Raw genomic sequence first — 24,003 nt, 5'->3', positions numbered from 1 at the left:
AGCAGAGAAAACAGGCCGCCGCCACTTCCTCACTGCTGCCAAGCATGCGCTTACTAGAGAATTCCCACCGATTTACCCCCCCCCCCCCCGTGCCTCTGCTGATGGGAGGCGGACACCATGGTCTGGGGCCACCCAGGAGGCTGATGGCCGCCTCACCTCACCAAGTCACTGGGTTTCTTGAAGCTTTTGGGGCAGTACGTGCAGCAGTTGGCATGCTTGGGCTCTGCTTCGAGCTCGGCCTGCTTGTCCTTCATCTCACTGATGCGGTCCTTTTCTGCAGCTGACTGCACTAGCACCTTCTCCGACACCGTAGCGCTCTCCTGGGGCCGGATCTTGGCCAGCTGGGCCGTCTCCTCCTCTGTGAACGTGATGACCTCCGGGCGGGGCTTCCGTGATGCACTTCTGTCAGGGTTTTCTTCTTCATCCTCCACACATGTGTCTACATAACCCACAGGAAGATGGTCAGAATCCCCACAACAGCCCAAGTTCTCACCTGCATCATCCTTCTTAGAAGCTCACAAAATGACGGGAAAAGAGGGAAGATGGACACTGGGGACAGAGGCCATTCAGTCATACAAGACAGAGCCAAGACATGCAATGGCCACTTGGTGCAAGTTCCAGAAAAAGAAAATACAGTGAACTAAAGTTCAAGATTGTACCTCTGTAACTTGGAAAGCCATGAGAGCAGGTTACAGACAGTGTGCCTGCAACACTGGTAACGAACTACCGAGGTAACTTGTGGCACGCGCCACTCGAGGAGAGCCAGGCCATGACGCGAGGCCCAGCCAGCACCAAGACGACAGGGGGAAGCCTGACTGTCACAGAAGTGCCCGGAAGCCAGCAGTGCAGAACCTGCTTGTGTCCCAGGGGCTCAAGAGGCAGAGGAGGTGAGCCGAAGCTCCACAATGTCCCTAGGGATGTTAGCATCCCCCAGCTGAACAAAGTGAAAGCAAAGGACTCGGGGTGTGGGTCAAGTGATAGAACATGAGGCATCTACCTAAAGACATGAGGACTAGCGCTCATAAAGAAACAAACTGAAACGAAACCCCTAGGACCAGAGCACCCTCCATCCTCAGAGCTGTCTCCTCAACGGCTTGGCGGAGCAGCTGCCCTGCAATGCCCACGCAGGAGCTGCTGCACCAAAACGGAGGAGCCACTGGTAGCGCTCTCAATCCAGTGGGAGCACGTACGGACCCCAGCTCTGTCACCTGAAGGTCAGGTGACTACACACGTACGGACCCCAGCTCTGTGACCTGAAGGTCAGGTGACTACACACGTACGGACCCGAGCTCTGTGACCTGAAGGTCAGGTGACTACACACGTACGGACCCCAGCTCTGTGACCTGAAGGTCAGGTGACTACACACGTACGGACCCGAGCTCTGTCACCTGAAGGTCAGGTGACTACACACGTACGGACCCGAGCTCTGTGACCTGAAGGTCAGGTGACTACACACGTACGGACCCGAGCTCTGTGACCTGAAGGTCAGGTGACTACACACAGAGGGGGAAGGGCTGCAGCCCCGGAGGAGAAAAGCTGTGACCTCACCAACCACGCTGCCTCGGGGCCATCACACACATACACACACACATACACACACCACTCCACTATCACTGGGTGCCTCCATGCTGTCACACACACACACACACACACACACACCACTCCACTATCACTGGGCACCTCCATGCTGTCACACACACACACACACACACACACAACACTCCACTATCACTGGGCACCTCCATGCTGTCACACACACACACACACACACACCACTCCACTATCACTGGGCACCTCCATGCTGTCACACACACACACACACACAACACTCCACTATCACTGGGCACCTCCATGCTGTCACACACACACACACACACACACAACACTCCACTATCACTGGGCACCTCCATGCTGTCACACACACACACACACACACACCACTCCACTATCACTGGGCACCTCCATGCTGTCACACACACACACACACACACACCACTCTACTATCACTGGGCACCTCCATGCTGTCACACACACACACACACACCACTCCACTATCACTGGGCACCTCCATGCTGTCACACACACACACACACACCACTCCACTATCACTGGGCACCTCCATGCTGTCACACACACACACACACACACACACACACACCACTCCACTATCACTGGGTGCCTCCATGCTGTCACACACACACACACACACACACCACTATCACTGGGTGCCTCCATGCTGTCACACACACACACACACACCACTATCACTGGGCACCTCCATGCTGTCACACACACACACACACACACCACTCCACTATCACTGGGCACCTCCATGCTGTCACACACACACACACACACACATACCACTCCACTATCACTGGGCACCTCCATGCTGTCACACACACACACACACACCACTCCACTATCACTGGGCACCTCCATGCTGTCACACACACACACACACAACACTCACTCCACTATCACTGGGTGTCTCCGTGCTGTCACACACACACAGACACACACACACACACCACTCCACTATCACTGGGCACCTCCATGCTGTCACACACACACACACACACACACACACCACTCCACTATCACTGGGCACCTCCATGCTGTCACACACACACACACACACACATACCACTCCACTATCACTGGGCACCTCCATGCTGTCACACACACACACACACACACACCACTCCACTATCACTGGGTGCCTCCGTGCTGTCACACACACACATACACACACCACTCCACTATCACTGGGCACCTCCATGCTGTCACACACACACACACACACACACCACTCCACTATCACTGGGTGCCTCCGTGCTGTCACACACACACATACACACACACACACACACACCACTCCACTATCACTGGGCACCTCCATGCTGTCACACACACACACACACACCACTCCACTATCACTGGGTGTCTCCGTGCTGTCACACACACACAGACACACACACACACACCACTCCACTATCACTGGGCACCTCCATGCTGTCACACACACACACACACACACACACACCACTCCACTATCACTGGGCACCTCCATGCTGTCACACACACACACACACAACACTCCACTATCACTGGGTGTCTCCGTGCTGTCACACACACACACACACACACACACACCACTCCACTATCACTGGGCACCTCCATGCTGTCACACACACACACACACACACACACACACACACACCACTAACACTGGGCGCCTTGCTTTGGACAGTAATCCATCACTCGGTGCTGAGTGAATACCTCCTGCCTCTGTCTCCGTAGTAGTGGCTGCCGCGGAGGGGACCGTTTGATGTCTCTTCATGTGCTTTTTGCAGTGAACAGCAGTGCGGAATCCCTCTTCACAGAACGGGCACTTGTAAGGCTTCATGCTCATGTGCGTGGCCATGTGCCTCGTGAGGCTGCCGTTGGTGGTGAACGAGGCGTTGCAGATGCTGCAGCTGAATGCCTTTACTCCTGTGCCACGCCAAGACCAGAGCATCAAGGAAAGCCATGCGCACGCCAAGGCACACGCCACCCAAGACCTCCCCAAATGTACCGTGGGGTGCAGTTTTTAGGAAAAGAACTGGCTTAAGAACACAGGACTGAGAGGACATCTCATTATAGTCTTCATTTTGTTTTTGGCAGTGCTGAGGTTTGAACTCAGGACCATGGGCTTGCTAGTCAAACATCCCACCAATGGACCCATCCATACCCCCAGCCTCTGTGCACTTAGTGGTTTTCCAGATAGGGTTTTACTACTCGCCCATGGCCGTCATGGTTCCTCAGCCCTGAATTCCTCCACCTCCCCCTGGTTAGGATTCAGAAACGAGGCTCTCGGGTACATGTCATCTTGCCTGGCTTGCGAGTGAGATAGGATGTCATTGGCATTTCCGCCTAGGCTGGCCTGTGTCCTCCCATCTCCACTTGCCACATGGCTGGGAACCCAGGTGGTGGCTCCACCACATTCTCTACTAAGATGAACAGCCAGCCTCCAGAGTTTTCTCTGCCTCCGGTCATTCACACCTTGTTACAGTGATGTAACAAGTTGGTAGATTTGGCCCCAGAAAGGTTTTCTAAGCCCTATCCTCCTATCGTTGCCCCAGCAGGTTCAAGTAGATTAAGTCAGACTCCAGAAGGAATCTGGAGAGCCTATCTCCAAGCTCGTTCCCGATCAGGCCCTGGGCTAGGAGAGGTGCTCCCGCTGGCCCGGTCCTCTGCCCTGGCTCAGCCGTCACCGTCGGCTCCACAGTGCCTCCCACACGTCACCCCAGCAGCCCCTACACAGCCCCCAGCCCTGTCAGAGGACCGGGCCTCACACGTCGCCTCGCTTTGGTCACGCGTGTTCTTTTCAGAAGCACTATCCACAGAATACTGATGTCACTGTGTACATTTTCAATAGGCTAAATAAGTACACTGGACTAAACAGATAACTGTACTACACTGAAAATATACTTAATTACAAGTCATACAGACCATCTGTTAAACATCCAATAACCAGAGTATATTAAAAAACTTACCAATTCTACAATAAGATGACACGTAATGAAATATAAAAATGGGCATAGGACCAGTAGATATTTTTTAATAAGTACACAGAAAGTTCAAAATAATAATTAGCCATGCCTGTAATTCTAGCTATTCAGGAGGCTGAGGTTTGAGGATTGTGGTTCAAAGCCAGCCTGAGCAGGAAAGTCTCTGTGTGACTCTTTTCTCAAATTAACCATCAAGAAAGAAAAAAAGAATGGAAGAGGAACTGTGGCTCAAGTAGTAGAGCAGTAGCCCTGAGCAAAATCTCAGGGATAGCACCCGGGTCCTGAGTTCAAGCCCCAGGACTGGCACCAAAAAGAAAAAAGTCATTTAGCCACTGGAGATATGTAAATAATATGTAATGAGTCTTTAAGTCATCAAATCTCTGAGGATGGTCACTCTTGTTACTGCCTGAATAAGACAGACAGTGACAAGCAAAGGATGTGGAGAAACAGAACCTCATACATTTGCTGGTGAACAAGCAACACAGTGCAGCCACGGTGGAAAAGTTTGATAAACGAAACGTTTATGCACACAGAGGGATGTTATGGGAAATAAAAAGGAACGCAGTGCTGATGCAGGTCATACTGTGTGCCGGAGAGACGCCAGTCACCACCTATTCCCAGGCCGTGTCTAGAACAGACCCATGTACCAGGCCAAGGCAGACCAAGGGGCTCCTTGGGGACACTTAGGGAATGTGGTGAATGACGAAACGAATGTCCTAAAAGTATAGTGTCGGTGATTGCAGAACTCCAAAATTGTAAAAAAAACAAAAACCAATGGGTTAAATACTGTTAGAGAACTGAGTGGTACATGGACTACATCTCCACAGAAATCCATATAAAAGACAAAATGGGCACAATTAAACCATTACCAGTGTGAGTCTTCTCATGGGACTTGAGGACACCAGATGAAACAAAGCCACGCCCACAGAGCTTGCACTTGTAGGGCTTTTCCCCTGTGTGTGACCGCACGTGCTGCTTCAAGTGGCTGGATTTCTTGAAGCCTTTGTTGCAATAGTCACACCTAAAATTCAAACACACACAGTTCCAATTATGCTTGCTCTGTGGAGTGTGATCACTAACACGCAGAGTTCCAATCGTGCTTGCTCTGCTCAGATCGTGATGGCTAACACGCAGAGTTCCAATCGTGCTTGCTCTGCTCAGATCGTGATGGCTAACACGCAGAGTTCCAATCGTGCTTGCTCTGCTCAGATCATGATGGCTAACACGCAGAGTTCCAATCGTGCTCATTCTGCACAAAGTGTGATCACTAACACACAGTTTCTATCGTGCTCGCTCTGCTGAGAGCACAATCGTTACCACACAGAGTTCCAATCGTGCTCACTCTGCACAGAATGGGACCACTAGCACAACACCTGAGAATGGAGGACAGAAATCCAGCCTCAGCCGTCTCATCTAGCAAGTGGACAGACTTACAAAAAAACACATTGTCCCACACTTAAGATAATGGAAATATGCAACCAAAACATAGTGGCAATAAGCATTTGCTAAATCAAGTTCTGCTCAGGGTACTTGTAGTCTTAAATGTATTCTATTATTTTAAGTAAGTGCTGAGATAAACTATCTGATTACTTCTAATTATGCAGACATGATCTGGACCCTTCACTAAGCAGAGGTAATAATGAACGCTCTCAGAGAGCCTGAGAGAACTGAGCTGCACAGCCCTGTGAACAGTCGGCACTCAGCAGGAGGAACCAGGTCTGTATGGCAACTACCTGTAAGTGCGCCTGCTCTGGTCCTCGCTGTCCTCTAAGAACGGAGGACGCTGGGTCTGCAGGTCCAGCTCTTCCTGGGATGACTCCGGAAGCAAAGGAGTTGTCTAACATGAAAGACATATAAAGCAAAAACATGTGAACACCTTACGAATAAGCATAAAATGACTCAGCTAAGAGCCAAGGATAAAAACGCTCATGGATGGGAATAAGAGAAACTGTAAGTAGGCTATTGCAGTCCTTTGAGCCAGAATGTGACCAACTTTTAACATAAATCTGATTAAGTAAATATTCATTTTCTACTAGCCTCATTTAAATCAAAGTCTAACGGACCACAAAACTCTGATCTAGCTTAAAAAACAATGACAACTTCCTCAGCTCGCCTCACACTAGCTGTTAATTTGGGACCTTAAGTGAGCCCCAAAGGCCCATGTGCTAACAGTGAGGACATCAGCCGGTGGCAGCGCTAGAAGCAGCAGAGCCTTTAGAAGGTGGGGCCGCTAGAGGGGTAGGCCTGGTGGGAGTATCTTTCTTTACGCTTCTGTGACACCTGAAGGAGCAGCTTTGTTCCACCACACACTCCACACCATGTCTGTCTGGCCACAGGCCAAAAACAACAGGGCCCACAGAGCATGGAGTGAGACCTCAGCAACCAGAAATCAAGATCAATCTGTCCTCCTGACTGCAACTTGGTCGGCAAGAGCTGGCACAGCTGGGAGCTGATGAGTCTCGTACTCTAGGAGGCACAGCACATACAAGGAGCAGTCACCCTGCCCCTCTCCACCGAGCCCACACCCAGGCACACAGCAGTCCTGGAGACAGCCTCGCCAACGCCTCCTGAGCCTGCAGAATACATCCTGCTCGCAATGCTCACCGTCTGTGGAGAGCACAAGGCAGGCCGAGAACAGTGGGGATCTGCCTACCGTGTGCGCTGCTAAACAAGATACCACTCCTAATCTGTTCACTGGACTGCCACAATCCATCCAGGACCAGGTCACCCACACTGGCTGAGAAAGGAAAGCACACTCTCCACACCACTCGGCACCACTGTCAAGTACATGGCTTCCGGCTGCAGAAACTGCTGACACGTTCATGCCTACCACTGGCAAAGCTACCAACAGGTTTTACACACATTCACATTAATGAGTCTACCATTTTCATTTCCAAGACCGGAAAAATCTAACGAGCACGTGCCTCCGAGTTGTAAGGTCTTTTAAATTGTGAAGTAAGTGTAATGTGTCAACATTAACTTTGTTTTCCTTCTAACATTTCTTTTTAAGATTTCAAACGAAAACGCTTAGGTTTTGTGCACTCATTCTGACTTCAGGCTTTTGGCCAAGAAGGAAGAGCCACAGCATCCTGAGGAGACAGTAGTTAGCTTAAGATGTTTTAAGAAAAGAGCAGAGTCTGCAGTCTGGTCTAACCGAGGGTCAAGAGGGGCGCTGGGGCCCCAGGTCGCCTCCTAGGTCCTCCCTGGTTTCGGGTGGACTTAGGGCTGGGAGCCAGGCCCGCCGCCCTCACCAGGTGGAGCCTCGCGTGGGGGTGGCGCCAGCCCAGGCTGGGGGCCACAGGTCAGACCGTGCAGACAGCAGGCGGGCCGAGCCTTTCAACCGAATCCCAAGCTCCGTCTCTCACTAGCCCTGCTCCGGGGTCGCACTTCTCTCCAGGACGGTTCCCTGGCGGAGGGCCCCCCTCCCCCTGTGTGCCTTTGGAGAGGCTGTCTCCTCCCGGGTGTGTGGGAAGGCAGGTTCCGAAAGTTTCGTGGAGACTAAGCCGAGGACTCCCTCAGTCAGTGGTGCTAGTCCCCACGTCCCACACGCGGCTCTGCCACGCCCCAGGCCTCAGTCCCACTACAGGTCTGAGAAAAGGCAGCAACAGGCTGCTCCAAAAGAAAAGAAAGAAGAAAAAAAGCAAGCCCCGTGTGCTCTGAAGGAAGTGTTCACATGTGCTAAGCCCAAAGGTCTGCCAACAGCCACGCCCTCTCAGCAAGCGAAGGGAAAGGGCACGGCGGAGGACGGAGGGCATCTGCTGAGCCACAGGCCCCTTTCGTAAACACGCACCACATTGATGGTGTCAGAGCTGGAAACCTGCAGCAAGTTCTGCTGGTGAAAAGTTGTAGACAGGGCCTGGGACTCGAGTGTGCTGGAATCCTGTAGCTGCTGCACAGGTGGAAACGGAGCCTGTTGATTGTATGTGTCAGTCACTGGAAAGCCTGAAGCAAATCAAAAGAGGAGCTCTACAAGTATGTTAAAAAAATAGGTTCATAAATAAAAGGTATCTAGAGACATTTGTACTTTCTGAATGAGAACTAGGAGAGGTCTGTGGCGCACACTAAGTGCAAGTCATGACCAGAAGATCCTAGTAGACCACACAGTAGTGCATGCAACGAAAATTATACACAGTGCATGTCAAAGTCATTAGGTGTGAAACCGTAAACTCTAGAAGAGTTCCAGAAAGGCAGCTTAAACAGTTATCAAAGCAAACCAGCACAGGGCAGCTTGTCTGCAAGCGTCCCTGGACTTATGCTGACCTTGTGACAACCCTGCTGGCTCGAAGGGCTGCTGTGGAGGTGTCTGCTCTTCAAACTGGTCCATGTGGCCCGGGAGAGGGTCCTGGGGGGCCGCAAACCCATCTGCAGAGAGAGACAGGAGCTGACAGGTCTGACAGCGAGCTACCCAAAGTACACTTCAGTGAGATTTCAAACATCAGCCTCCTTATCTGAAGACGGTAGGAATGTCACGTATATGGTTCTATGATGTACACACACACACAGCACACAATGATCCCAAACAAGCAGGGAGCTCCCACCAGGAGTCCGGTGAGCTGCACGTGAAGGGTGTGTGACAGGCCGCAGCCAGCGTCATTCACAAGCCCAAGCTCCCGAGTCTACCTTCCCCGGCCTCCAGAGGCTGCTCCGCGAGGGGCTGCGCGAGGCTTCCGTCTTCTGTGCCCACCACGGGCTGGGGGCCCAGGTCCAGCAGGGCCTCGGGGTCCGCGGGGACCGCCTCGGCGGCGGGCGGCAGCTCCGCGCTCTCCATCTCCACCGGCAGGGCCGCCGACACCTGCAGGCCCTGCGCGTCCACGGCGCCGTCGTCCTCGGGGGCCGCCTGCTGGTGCTGCTGCAGCTGCTGAGCCAGCTCATACCTTCAGGAAAAGCAGCCACACTCTCAAAGTTAGACGCTGGCCACAGCATCCTCCCAGACACAACTGTGCCAGGTGCAAGTCACTAAATAACATTCTTATTCTTCAAGTATTTCAGTTGAAGTCATGATAGCAATTCCGCTAAAAAGAAAATGTTAAAAAAATAAAAAAGTTCACAAGCATGAGCAGGGGACGGGGGGACATTATTCAAAAAGAACTGTACTCTTTACTTGACCTACGTCACTGTAACCCCTCTGTACACCACCTTTATGATAACAACAAAAACCTTAAGAAAGGAATTCACAAGCAAACCTTAAGGGCTGCCACAAGGCAGAAAGAGAAGTTCAAGAAATTACAAAAGATTCCACCTGTTTAAAAGTAGGACTCCAAACCTCGATTCTGTGATGGGTACAGGTTTCCAGGAGAAGAACTGAGGTAGTGCCCTGCTCGATTACTGCACGTGTTTCAAGCACCTGTCGTGCACGGGCAGGGAGGGACGGCCAGCCTGCCTGCGCATGGGTCTCAGCATGCCTACCTTAGAAGGGCTAGGGCACGGGATGACATCCAGGCAGAGGTGGGGCTTGAGGGAACCTAGTGCTCCACAAAGGGTCTGACCTCCAGGAATAGGTAAGTGGATTACTCCCTGGACGGCTTCCTAGTCTGATGGCATTACTGGAAGGTGGTGGAGAGCAGGAAGGTCCCTGGGGACATGTCTTTAAAGGATGTAGTCTTTCCCTTCCTCCTTCCCTCTTCCTCTGTTTTCTGACCACATGCTCCATGTCACTAAGGCTCTCTGCTTCACCACAGCCTAAAAACATGGAGCCAGTCCACTAGGAACTGAAACCTCTGAAACTGAGAACCAAAATAGACCTTTGCTATTCAAAGGTCTCTCTCAGGTATCTGTCACAGCCGCAACAACAACCAGCTGACTAACAAATGGCCTGTCATCGATCCTGTTTCAAAACATTTCATCTAAGACTTTGAAGTTTAATCTTACTTCTTCATGCTAATGCTGCTGTGCAACGTCTACGTGTACAAAATATATCTAGCATATATTCACCAAGGTCAAAAATTCCTCTTTCAAGAGACTTCACAAGAGAAGATATAAAAATGGCAAAGAAACACATGAGGAAATGCTCAACATCCCTGCTAGTAAAGGAAATGCAAATAAAAACAACCCTGAGATACCACCTCACCCCAGTTAGAATGGCCTATACTCTGAACTCAGGAAACAACAAATGCTGGAGGGGCTGTGGGGAAAGAGGAACCCTTCTCCATTGTTGGTGGGAGTGCAAATTAGTACAACCACTTTGGAGAACAGTATGGAGGTTTCTCAAAAAGCTCAATATAGACCTACCCTATGACCCAGCCATACCACTCCTAGGTATCTATCCTAAACAGCAAAATCCAAGATATCAAAAAGGCATTTGTACTTCCATGTTTATCGCAGCACAATTCACAATAGCTAAAATATGGAAACAACCCAGATGCCCCTCCACAGACGAATGGATCCAAAAAATATGGTACTTATACACAATGGAATACTACATAGCGATTAGGAATGGTGAAATACTGTTATTCGCAGGGAAATGGTCAGAACTCGAACAAATAATGTTGAGTGAGACAAGCCTAGAACACAGAAAACAAAGGGGCATGATCTCCCTGATATATGACTGTTAACAAAGGGAGACGGAGAGACAGTAGAGACCAAGTCTGTGAATACTGTATATGTTCTTGATACATTGTATATCGCATATATGTCAACCTGACCTAGACAAGGGATAGAAAAACAGGTCGTAAGATATCGTAAGAAATGTACACACTGCCCTACTATGTAACTGCACCCTCTTTGTACAACACCTTGTAAAAAAATTTATGTCCAATTAATAAAAAAAAAAAAGACATAAACATATCACTTCCTCTGCAGAGCTGGGTATGAAGTAAAGAAAATGTCCACACAGCATCAGAAGGGGCAGGGACAATTTGTTATGGCTGTAAAGTGCGTTGTAAAAACAGCATCTCCAGTCTCTGTACATAGCAAGTCCCACAAGCTATACCGTGCTTTGAACATGGCCACACATGGGGACACACACCTGTAATTCCAGCACTTTGGAAGGAGGCAATAATCTAGACAATAAAAGAAGGGAAGAGGTTTGAAAAAAAAAAATTCCTCTTTCAGAGAGAAAGATGAATAACGCATTTCTGGAACACATCTAAGAACTTGAGTGCTCTGCTTGCACCCGAGGCAGCGCCGCCTCCTCCCTCTCCCGCACGCCTGCTCCCGCCAGGCCCACTGCGGGCGGCTTTTGGCTTTAATCCTGGCCATCCCTCGCTGCACAACTTCACTGCCATTCCGACCAAATCTTCCCATGTTTTGATAGCAATTCTCACCTGCTTCGACTGCAGACAAGACTAAGACACAAAGCACCAGAAGGCACCCTCTTCACTCCACAGGCAAGGTGAGGAGCCCCTGGGGGCTTCGCCGCGCTCCCTGGAAGATGGTAACTCAGGTGCCAAGTGTGCACGTGGCCTTTCTGCTTGCTGGCCTGGGCTTGGGGATTTAGTGCTGTGACAGTGTATACCTGCATCTTGTTGGCTTTGTCACAGAAGGATTTCACCGTTACGTCTCCGTACATGGTGACTCTAGATTCTAATCAAGTTCACCCCTCCATAGCATTCCCTGCCCCTTGTCCCCACCCCCAACACAGTAGGTTTGAAGAATCGGTTTCAACAGTGTATCTGTTTTTAAGATGCATACGTGTGGCACTGGAGGAACTCTCAAAACCTCAGAGAATGTGATGTGACAACGGGGTCTCCTCTGACCCCACGGGTAGGCAGCTTCACACGCACACAACAGGACCTACCTGAGAAGGGCCACACACTTCCAGGCCACAGAATGCACACAACTCCTACGTGTGCCCCTGAGTGTAACTCAGGACAAACAATCCTACCTACTACAGGTGGCCTAGCACTTGGACTATGGGCCACTGGGCTATCCACAAAAGCCTCAAAACCTTTTAAGGCCTTACAGGTTTTCCCCACACCACCACAGAAGGCCTCTCAAAGCAGAGCAAAGTATCAGTTCATGTGCCACTGGGTAAATGAGTTCCCAAGCTCCCAGCCTTCCTCATGGCAAGGGTCAAGAGCCAACTGGGGGTCCACACTCTGCTCCACAAGCAGAAAACAGCAGCCAGCCAACAGGTATTCCCCCATGCCTAACAGTCCTCTTACCTGCCTGCCTGGCACGGCTACTACACCCTGCCCCCCAGCAGGAGCGCTCCAAGGTGCCCCCTGCAGGGAAACTTACAGCAGAGCTCAACCGTGTCAAAGCCAACCCGTCACAGGTGCTTAGGCACTGAGATCAGAAGCACACCAAAAATACAAGTGCAAAGCTATCCTCATTCACTTATGTCAATACACCAAATTTGCATTTTTAGGGACAGCTGAGTAGATGCGTGAGTTAAAATACTGCCCATGCCAGAGTGAATGTAGGGCCGCAAATCGAGCAACATTTCATGGCAAGCCTCATGAGGGCCTCTTGTGTCCGTGCTGCACACACAGGACACTAGTCAGAACGGCCTCTCTCCTACTACCTCTACCGGAGATAAGCCAGCACTCCAATCCAGGAAACCACAGAGACACCATATGTTCTTAAAGTCGGCAACACAGAACACTCACCCCTGCTGCTCATGAATACCATGTCTAGAAATCACAAGGTTGGCCAAGACTCTCTTTTGCAATCTTACCACCTGATTGTACTAGGCAGGACCCAATGGTTCGTGTCCATTTGGGAGACAGTGGTCTCGAGTTTTCAATTTGAAGCCAAACCAAGCAGAAAAATCCAAGAGACACTAATGTCCAATGAGCCAGAAAAATGACAGACCAGAGGCGTGGATTAAGTGGTAAAGTACCAAGCATTTAAGCCAAGAAAAAAGTGTAGGCTCTGAGTTTAAGCCTCAGTATCATCACTAAATCAATTAACTAATTAAAATAAAGTTAAAAATTGAAATATTAGCCAGAAACAGTGGTACATTTCTATAGTCCCAGCATTTGGGAGGCCCAGGCAGGAGTTCAAAGTCAGCCTGGGCTACATAGTGAGGTTCTGTCTCAATAGAAAAATAAATACATGAATAAGCTACTGCATTCATCTATGGGTCTCAACAGATCCTCAGGACACTACACTCTCACTCAGCTTTTTCATTCACAGCTAGTGCTCTACCACTTGAGCCATACTTATATTTCTAGTTGTTTTTCAGTCTCCAGGGTATCTAGGGTCTTAGAATTACAAGATTTTGTTTCTTAAAAATACTCTACCCCACTCTTTGGGAATTATGGATAAATAAAAGGTAACAATCAACAAATAAATAAAGTGACTATCAGAATTATACTTACCTATGGGTTTTCATGTGCTTCTTGCAGTTTAGGGAGGTCTTAAAGGTTTTCTGGCAATAAGGACACATATAGGGACGGAGGTCATTATGGATACCCATGTGTCGCCGTAGACTACCACCAGTGGTAAAGGCTCCATTACAGATCAGACACTTAAACGATTTCAGTCCTGTGTGCGTCCGGACATGTGCTTTGAGCACACCTGCAGAAACAAAGCCTCTTCCACACTGAGCACACTTGAAAGGCTTTTCCCCTGTATGTGACCTAAAAGAAAAGCAATGCGATGAGTGTGCTGCTTCTGCTCTAGTAATGCTTCGTAATGAGAATCCATGCTTACAGGCACTGTCCCCTATCATCGCATTTTCTCAGCTAGGCAGTTAGGCAGCCAAGACCCAAACTTCCAGATTTTATGAATGAGAAAGCCCAGGACACCAGTGCACCGTGACACAGCTGCATCCACCTGAGACAAATGAGAGCGCACGCCTCCCTTTCGGTTCTGAGCCCCTCTCAGGGTCAAATCTCTACTTCCCTTATTTCTTTTGCCAATGACAAGAAGTGAGCCCTGATGAACAGACCTGCAAACCTCAAACATAACTTAACATAAATCTAATTAACCACACACATCTGTCACTTTTCCTAGAAGTTGTAAACACTGAAATATAATGAAACTGTAAATAAAATTAGGTGGAAGTTTCTTCTTCTTTTGCCAGTATTGAGGCTAGAAGCAGGGCCTCTTCTCTGGCTCACTCCGCTTGCTCTTTTTATAGCTGACCCTCTACCACTTGTTCTCTCATCCCACCTTTTTTGCTGGTTAACTGGAGATGTAGTCACAAGAACTTTTCTGCCCAGGTTGGCTTTGAACCTATATCCTCCAGATCTCAGCTTCCTGAGAATCTGGGATTACAGGCACATCTTACTAGGGCCTGGGCTGGGGATATGGCCTAGTGGCAAGAGTGCCTGCCTCATATACATGAGGCCCTGGGTTCGATTCCCCAGCACCACATATACAGAAAATGGCCAGAAGTGGCGCTGTGGCTCAAGTGGCAGAGTGCTAGCCTTGAGCAAAAAAAGAAGCCAGGGACAGTGCTCAGGCCCTGAGTCCAAGCCCCAGGACTGGCAAAAAAAAAAAAAAAAAAAAAATTCCTCACTAGGGCCTGGCCAATATCTGAGTAAAAGGTTTCAGTTGACAATAAAGATAGCAGCTAGGGCTAGAGACATGGCCCAACTGGTTGAGTGAAAATGCCAACAAGAGAAAAAGAAAGATCCTGAATTTAAGCCCAAGCACACACACAAAAAAAACAAACGACAAGCTAACAATACTATCCCCTCTAGTGACCTACAAGTTATAATACCACAAAGTCTCTATAACTACAAAATTTCCATTTCTGTAACTTATATTACCTTACCTGATGTGTTGTTTAAGGTGGCAAGATTTTTTATATGCTCGATGACAGTAAAAACACTTGTATGGTCTATCTGCTTCATTGGCAAAATTATTATTAAAATAACTTTGGAAAAACTGGTTTCTTGGAATAGGCTGGATAAGACCTAGAAGCCAAAAGAAAAGCAGGCATAATTCACTGTCCACAGTAGAGATGAATTTAAATGTTAAAAGGTATCCGCTTTTCCCTGAAGATTATTCTAATTCTAAAGAGGCGTTGACTCCAAGGTGTGACCGGACGCTGTCATAATCACGCTAGGAAGCTGTTCTATCTTAGTCACCTTGGGAACTACTGCAGACTTGCCGAGACACATTCATAAACTGGTATACCATGTTCCCACGTTAGGAGTGTGTGCTGTCCCGCTGTATTTTGTATTTCACAATTTACGTGCTTTTACGACATAAATGATTCCATGGTTGCCAGCAAGTGGAGAGGACGCTGCTGCTGGGATATGTAGAGAATCTGCACAGCAGTCCTGACAACCACAAGCCCAAGTGATGGTTCAATTCTCTCTCCTAAAACCTACTGCTCCTCCCAGCTCTTTCTGGTCCACAACGCTAGGTATTTCAGAATCTTGAGACCCTTGCTCTCGTCAAGAAAATCAGTACCAATCTGAGAAATCTCATCTCTCTGGTGTCTCTGAAACCAGCTGCTTCATTTCAATGTCTACTACTACAAATGTAGCCAGCTTGAGCATCCATCCATCACCCAGTCACATCCATCTGTCCATCCACCAATCTGTCCACTCATCCATCCATCTGCCCATTCATACATCAGCCATCTGTCTACCCAACCAAATCCATCCACCTGTCCACCCATCATTCTACTCATCCATCCACCCAAATACATCCCGTCTGTCTGTCCATCCATCTACTCACCTATCCATCCATTCCCTGAGGAAACCCTTCCTCATGTTACTATATTTATTTCAATTTTTAGAACCCATTATTGCTCACTGCTTATTAGCTTATTAGCTACTTATTATATCAATTTAAATTATATCTTTGCTTACCATTACACTACTTATATTTTGTTTGATATTAATTCTGCTTAGGCTAGATTACCTTGCCTAGGAAAATCATATAATATGGAAAACATCAAAAAATGTAAATTCGGGCTGGGGATATAGCCTAGTGGCAAGAATGCCTGCCTCGGATACACGAGGCCCTAGGTTCGATTCCCCAGCACCACATATACAGAAAACGGCCAGAAGCGGCGCTGTGGCTTAAGTGGCAGAGTGCTAGCCTTGAGCGGGAAGAAGCCAGGGACAGTGCTCAGGCCCTGAGTCCAAGGCCCAGGACTGGCCAAAAAAAAAAAAAAAATGTAAATTCACATACAGAATTTAAATAATGCTTGTCTACACACCTGTGTTCCCACAAAAGTCTTCCGATGAAATCAAACCCCAATGTAATAGCAACAGGCAGGCTCCTAATCACAGTTACACTTTTACTTGCCCATTAGTGGACACAGATGCACCTCTTCATTAACATGAGTTTACACACCTTCATGTACAATTTTTTTATTAGCATGAAGCTGCACAAGGGGGTTTCATTTAGATGTGTGCATACACACATACAATGTACCTTGACCAGACTCACCCCTCAGGGATCACTCTCTCTCAGTTCCCCGCCCTCAAGAGTTTGGGGAAATGATTGGGTCCTCATAAACAGGACGAGAGCCTACAGCAGAGCTGTAGAGGACTATCTGGTGCCATCTGTAGGGAACCGGGCCCCCAGACACTGCATCACTGTTGCTTCACCTTGGACTTCCTAGCCTCTCGATCTGTGAGAAAGAAACTACTACTTATGAGCTACTAGCTTAAGCTCGCCTTTCTCAAATGGACTACATAGAAAGAGGTTTCTTACAAGGCTACCTCGGAAGCATTTCTTTAATGAGGGCTTACATGAAATTACCTCCCCTCATGTACTTCCCCTCTAACCAGAAATACAATCTGGGGGGTGGTACCTGGGTGGTGGTTACTGAGGAACACAGACATCCAAAAATAAAACAAGTGTCAAGGAAATCTTCACTAACAGTACGCTGGAAATATTTAATTGTACACGCCCAAATGCACCCCCAGCTCTTGTACTAGAGATGAAAGGACCGACGACACGCCCAAATGCACCCCCAGCTCTTGCACTAGAGATGAAAGGACCGACGACCCGGGAGGTGGTGGCAAGGCGCACTCCCTCTTACCCAAGTCGGTGATGAGAATTGGCTCTTGCAGAGGAATGTCGGGGACGGGAGCATTTGTCTTGCCGACGCGGACCTTGGTGGGTTTGCGCTGGTGCCTCATCTTCCTCAGCTCCGTGTGCTTGAAGTGGGAGGCCACGTGAGTCTTCCTGTGTCCTGAGGTTCGGAACTTTTTGTCACAGTGAGGACAGGCAAAAGGTCTGACTCCTAATAAAATAAAATCGTTTCAGGGACCTACACCTCCATGGAAAATGCCAACATACGCTGTTAGTATCCTGAACACTGACTTGAATATTTCGTTTGTTACTCCCTGTTTATGACTGTATGTTCCCTTGATCTGAACAATACATGTAGAAGTTAGCGCAAGGAATAGAGAACATTTCCTAGATTTAGAACAAAGCTTTACATTGTAAAATATGGACATTCAAACAACCAGTCATTCTTAAGAACTGTGATGTAGGGAAGAGGGAGCTCTCGTGCCAGCTGCCATCTGTAAACCTGGGAGGCCAGGCCCTCGCTGGCCACTACAGGGGTTGCACATGCTGAGGCACAGCTGGCCTTGAGCCGGAGGCAGTGCTACTGGTCACTGGTTGCAAATGATTATCCTCCACTACTGTGTCTCTGTGCCGAAGGGAATTTCCTCTCCTTACAACTTTATTCACAAATGACGATATAGAGTTAAAGGACAGACATGCAACAAAATTGGTTTCTACCAATGCATGCATACATACATGCACACACACGCACACACACACACACACACGCGCGCACAATCAGCCCAGAAGACAGTTCTGAGGTCTGCAAGGACTCTCGCACAGACTTTTTTGAAGGTGATAAAAATGTTTCTAGTGGACAGGTGTGTGGGTCACACAATTAGAAGGCTGAGGCAGGAAGATCCCAAGTTCCAAGCCAGTGTGCATTACAAAGTGAAACCCTGTCTCAAATCAAAAGACACACACACACACACACACACACACACGAATGAGCCCAGAGGAGAGAGGCCCGGCCCTCCCTGATGCCGGTCCTCAGCCTCCTCGAGAGAGGCGGGCGCACCTGTGTGCAGGCGGATGTGCACCTTGAGGCTCCCTGAGGTGGAAAAGCTCTTCATGCAGTACTGGCACTTAAAGGCCTTGACGCCAGTGTGGGTTTTGATGTGCGCGGTGAGCGTGCTCTTCACCGCGAAGGCGCGGAAGCACTGCGGACACTTGAAGGGCTTCTCGTGGGTGTGGATGCGGATGTGACGGACGAGGTCGCTGGGCTTCCGGAACTCCTTGGTGCAGTAGGGGCAGACGTGCCACCGCACCCCGTTCTCTTCTCGGACAGAGCCTGCAGTGACAAGGAAAGGAGACTGGTCCAGCCCACCTGGAAACCACACACCAGGGAGGGGAGCAGCACAAAAGCAGCAAATCACACCTAAGACTCTGCTTTCCACCCCAGAAGCTACGCCTTCCGTCATGGGAAAACGAAATTTCCAAGGTTCCTGAAACTGCCAGAGGACAATGGTTCAGTCTTGAAGAGAACCCTACTTACAAACTGCTACACTGTGTTCTCTAAGACAAGAGTCTTAGCTAGCGGTCAATAGCAAGTAACTCAGCAACAACAGGGCAGAATGCCTTCACTCTGCATGAGAAGAAAAGTGTGACCAAGAAACTCCATGATCAATTTGGAGGTTTGGAGGATAGGAATAGGAGGAGGGGGAGGAGAAATGAGGCTAAGTATTCACTCAGTGTATCTGGAGTCTCAAATAAAAAGTAGCATAAATGCAAATAATCAGGAAATGTTACCCTGTACAGGGAATTTTTCTTAAGACAGTACATAATACTGAACAGTTACCAACAATGCTCAAGATTTTTTTCTATAAATCACAAAGGTTACAACTATAAACAGTATTATTCAACTATCAATCTCATTTTAAATTATTCCCAACAGAATAAACACTAATTGAAGAAAAATCATAAAGCTTGTAGAAATAGTTCCTAAAATAAACTTTAAATAAATTTCTGTAAGATCATTTTTCATTTTTAAAAGATTTGGTTAGATTTATTCATCGGAAATTAAACAAGTATCTCCAGCAGTTATATAGACAATTTACTTCAAGGAAAGAATCTAAAACCCAAAGTATTTTGCTCATTTCAATGAAATTCAGCAGAAAATTTCAAGTCAAACTTAAATTTAACTATGCCAATACAGACATAGTTTTCTTAGGTGAGTAAAGGGCTCAGACTTGTAACCCTAGCTATGCTGGAAGCTGAGATCTGAGGATGATAGTTTGAAGCCAGCAGAACAGGAAAGTCTGTGAGACACTTATCTCAAAAGAAGCACCAAAAAGCCAGCAGTAGAGTTTGGCTCAAGTGGTAGAGCACAAGGTAGACTTCAGTGAAGCAGCTCAGGGACAGGGCCTAGACACTGAATTCAAGCCCCACAACCAGCTCCTCTGAGGGGAAAAAAATCCATCTCCTTCTGTTATCAGCAAGTACAAAGAATTTTCCCTCTGTGTAAGTGAATGTATAAAGCTAGAAAATATGTTCCTTTAATATGTTCTTGGCAAAAAAAAATCCACTAAAAAAAGAAAATTATGTTTTAAAGAATTCAAAAGGTTTTGAAGTGGCGCTGTGGTTCAAGTGGCAGAGTGCTAGCCTTGAGCAAAAAAGAAGTCAGGGACAGTGCTCAGGCCCTGAGTTCACGGCCTAGGACTGGCCAAAAAAAAAAAAAAAAAGAATTCAAAAGGTTCTAAGAACATGTGGAATAAATAAGTTTGTTAGCTACTAATGACCAAAAAAAAAGTCCTTTCACTGCCCAGCCAGCGGGACAGGACACTGGGGTGAGTCACGAGGGCTCACATGGCTGGAAAGGATGGTCCCATTCACTCAACTGCTCCAAAGAGCAGCTTCTCGGACTGCTGGTAAATCTGTTCGCTGTTCGCTGGTAAATCTCTAACATTGTATTTGTGTCAAGTTTGTTATTTCATATTCCAAACACTATAGCTGCCATCACGGATCCTCTGTTTTGCTGACTTGTAAGCTACTTCATCAAAAATCCTGCTTCCTTAAGACAGAGAGAGTTAATGAGCATCTCAAAGCTTTTTCTTTTCCTTTTTAATGATGCCTGAACTATTCTAGTATGCTCTCTTTCGTTTGGCATATAATCATGCACAACCTTTTTATTTCTTTGAGGTGGGAGTATATTTTTATTTCCTAACTGCCATACTATAAAGATCAAATTAAGTGTGTTTGTGTAGCTCAAAAATAAAAGATATATTAAGGGAGGGGGAAACACTGGTCTAGGTGCAAGGCACACTTGAAGCAAGTTTTATGTTTGGTTGTATTTTCTTTCTATATTATAAACATTTATTTAAACTTGTTGCAGTTTGAAGTAAATTTCCAAAATGTGCTTGTAATCTTAGCTACTCAGGAAGCTGAGACCTGGGGATCACAGTTCAAAGCCAGCCTGGACATGAAAGTCTAAATTAGCCACCAGAAAACTGGAAGTGGTGTTGTAGCTCAAGTGGTAGAGTGCTAGCCTTGAGCTGAAGAGCTCAGGGACAGTGCCCAGGCCCAGAGATCAAGCCCCATGACTGACAAAAAAAAGTCTAAAGTGGGGAAAAAAAAAAAGTAAAATTGCAACAACTAGAATATCAGCTGAAATCAAGAAGTCCCTAAGTATTTTATTTTTTTTAATACTTAGGAATAACCTTAACCAAAGAAATGAAAGACCTCTATGATGAGAACTTTAAAAACCTGAAAAAGGAAATTAAAGCAGAACTAAGGAAATGGAAAAACCTCCCATGCTCCTGGATTGGGAGGATTAACATTGTGAAAATGGCAATACTGCCAAAGGTTATCTACAAATTCAATGCAATACCCATCAATAGCCCAACACCATTCTTTAATAGAGGAAGCAATCCAAAAATTCATATGGAACAATAAAGACCCCGAATAATAAAAACAATCCCAAGCAGGAAAAATAGTGCTGAAGGAATATCAATACCAAACTTCAAACTCTATTACCAAGCTATAGAAATAAAAATAGCTTGGTATTGGAACAAAAACAGGCCTGAAGACCAATGAAATAGAACTGAAGACTCAGAAATGATCCCACAGGCCTATGGTCACCTAATCTTTGATAAGAGAACCAAAAAAAAAGAAAGAAAAGGATGGAAGAAAGACAGCCTCTTCAACAAAGGGTGCTGGCAAAATTGACCAAACACCTGTAACAAACTAAAGCTAGATCCTTATATATCACCCTGTACCAGAACCAACTCCAAATGGATCAAAACAGATACTCTGAAAACATTGCAGGTGGAATAGGAGAAACATTTGGGCTCCTTGGCACAGGACGAAACTTTCTTAATAAAGGCCCAGAAATACAACAAATCAAAGAAAGTTTGGATAAATGGGACTGCATCAAATTGCAGGGCTTTTGCATGACAAAGGACTTAACTTACAAGACAAATAGAAAGCCCTCAGACTGGGAGAAGATCTTTATTGGCCATACAACAGACAAGGACCTCATATCTAAAAGATACTTAGAACTCAAAATTAAGTTCCCCCAAAACAAATCCTCAAAGAAACTACGGCCCCCTCAATAAATGGGCTAAAGACTTAAAGATAGATTTCTCTGAAGAGGAAATGAGAATGACCAAGAGGCACATGAAGAAGTGCTCTACATCACTGGCCATAAAAGAAATGCAGATCAAAACAACATTAAGATTCTACATCATCTCAGTAACAATGTCCTTTATCAAGAAAACTAACAACAGACACTGGCGGGGATATGGCCAAAAGGGAATCCTACTACACTGTGGGTGGGAGTGTAAACTTGTTCAACCACTTTGGAAAGCAGTGTGGAGGTTCTTCAAAAAGCTAAACATAGAGCTCCCCTATGACCCAGCAATCCCATTTTTGGACAGTTACCCAAAGGATCACAAGCAAGACCACACTAAAGCTACCAGCACAGTCATGTTTATCCCAGCACAATTTACCATCATTAAAATATGGAACCAATCCAGATGCTCCCCAGTAGATGACTGGATCAAGAAAATGTGGTACATATACACAGTGGAATTCTATGCATCTATTAGAAGGAATGACATAGCTCCATTTGTGAGGAAATGGAAAGACTTGGAAAAAATCATACTAAGTGAAGTGAGCCAGACCCAACAAGCATAAACTCTATGGTTTCACTCATTGGAAACAATTAGTACTTGTATAGGATAGTCCTAGCAGAGGAGCACAATAGCTCAATAGCAACATACATATGATCACATAAGATGCTAAGCAAAATTAACTACAAGATTTGGAAATAAGTGGTTTATCTTTGTTGTTATTTCCAACATACCACATGAAATGCCTTTCTTTGGTCTTTCTTCCCCATGGTAAATTTTACCCCTGATGTCACTGTAACTGACTTTGGTACCCTGGGTATTATATGTAAGTTTATCGGAACTAGGGAAGGGGAACACCAATATGGAGAGACAAAGAGTAAAAGGCGAACCAATGCAACAGCAATACTTACAAGACAATATGCTGTAAATCAACTGTGCAACTCATGGGGAGAGGGAAACAGGGAGCTGGGAAGATGGAAGAAAAATAAGGGAGGAGGTAACAAGTTTGATAAGAAATGTACTCACTGCCTTACATATGAAACTGTAACCCCTCTGTACATTATTTTAACAAATAAATAAATAAATATTAAAAAAGAAACCCCAAGAAATCAGATTTTTTAACAAATATAAAAATACAAATAAATTAAATTTAAAAATAAAATAAAATAAAAATACGTGTTTAATTATATAGGCCGGTTGAGAGACATAGTAGAGAACAGTCGCCAAGTTCTAGTCTTCTAGGAATGGCCTGTAACTAAGCCTCCACGCGGGCAGCAACGCAGCTGTCTCAAAACATGACCGGTGGGTGTGTGATCAGCAAAGAAAAGGGAATAGCTTTCCTCCTCAAACACATTGACACTGATATATTTAGACAGAAAACTGCAGAATCATCCTCCAGGTGACAACAAATTTGCAAACACTCAGCATCAAGGAGGGCAGTCCTGTGCGTGTACCAGGCGTGGGAGGTACAAGGCTGAGCGCGGCACCTGCACTAACCCCCATCAATTCCACTAACTCTAGGAAGGGAAAATGCAGAGACTCTGGCACCACAGAGCACTGTGGCAGCACAATGAAGGCAGAGATGAGAGCCAAGAGAGACCTGCCTGACGCACATTTACCAGATGAACGAAGAGGCAGAAGCCAGGAATAGGGAAGTCCCAGAAACCAAAACTTCCAGCCAGTGTAAGGGATGCCGCATGGGAATCCAAGGCTCAGTACCAAACAGCAGGCAAGGCCAGCTCTGATGCTGCCAAAGTGGAAAAGCCCTGTGTAATTCCTTTACTCCAGTCAGACCCTTCCGAGCTTTAGCCACAGCCAAGGTGGAGGGAGACGAGGCAGCAGGCTGGGCCCACGCTGGCCAGCCAGCAGTGCAAGAGGCAGGCAGGCAGAATACAGGAAAGACCTCTTTGAATGCCTGCAGGGTCAGAGGGTAGGTTGTAGTACTCAGAAAA

At 47.1% G+C, this 24,003-nt stretch overlaps 1 protein-coding gene across 3 annotated transcripts in view; it reads right to left on the bottom strand.

The window, feature by feature from the left end:
* Nucleotides 1–24,003, bottom strand: part of Znf236 (zinc finger protein 236) — a 70,102-nt gene that overhangs the window by 20,123 nt on the left and 25,976 nt on the right. For all 3 annotated transcript variants that reach the window (XR_007213358.1, XM_048363130.1, XM_048363131.1), the window contains exons 10-20: nt 18,502–18,774; nt 17,452–17,655; nt 15,220–15,361; nt 13,817–14,077; nt 9,174–9,427; nt 8,814–8,915; nt 8,344–8,495; nt 6,287–6,390; nt 5,423–5,574; nt 3,283–3,495; nt 157–439 (exon numbers count right to left, since the gene is read on the bottom strand). Coding sequence is in view for 2 of the 3 variants with exons in the window: in XM_048363130.1 (XP_048219087.1) it covers nt 157–439; nt 3,283–3,495; nt 5,423–5,574; nt 6,287–6,390; nt 8,344–8,495; nt 8,814–8,915; nt 9,174–9,427; nt 13,817–14,077; nt 15,220–15,361; nt 17,452–17,655; nt 18,502–18,774 (2,140 nt within the window). In the remaining variant the exon portion in view is untranslated. The remainder of the gene's footprint in view (nt 1–156; nt 440–3,282; nt 3,496–5,422; nt 5,575–6,286; nt 6,391–8,343; nt 8,496–8,813; nt 8,916–9,173; nt 9,428–13,816; nt 14,078–15,219; nt 15,362–17,451; nt 17,656–18,501; nt 18,775–24,003) is intronic.

The sequence above is a fragment of the Perognathus longimembris genome, chromosome 15, assembly GCF_023159225.1.
Source record: "Perognathus longimembris pacificus isolate PPM17 chromosome 15, ASM2315922v1, whole genome shotgun sequence".
Taxonomy (NCBI): domain Eukaryota; kingdom Metazoa; phylum Chordata; class Mammalia; order Rodentia; family Heteromyidae; genus Perognathus; species Perognathus longimembris.
This window is presented reverse-complemented; position numbering and strand designations above follow the sequence as displayed.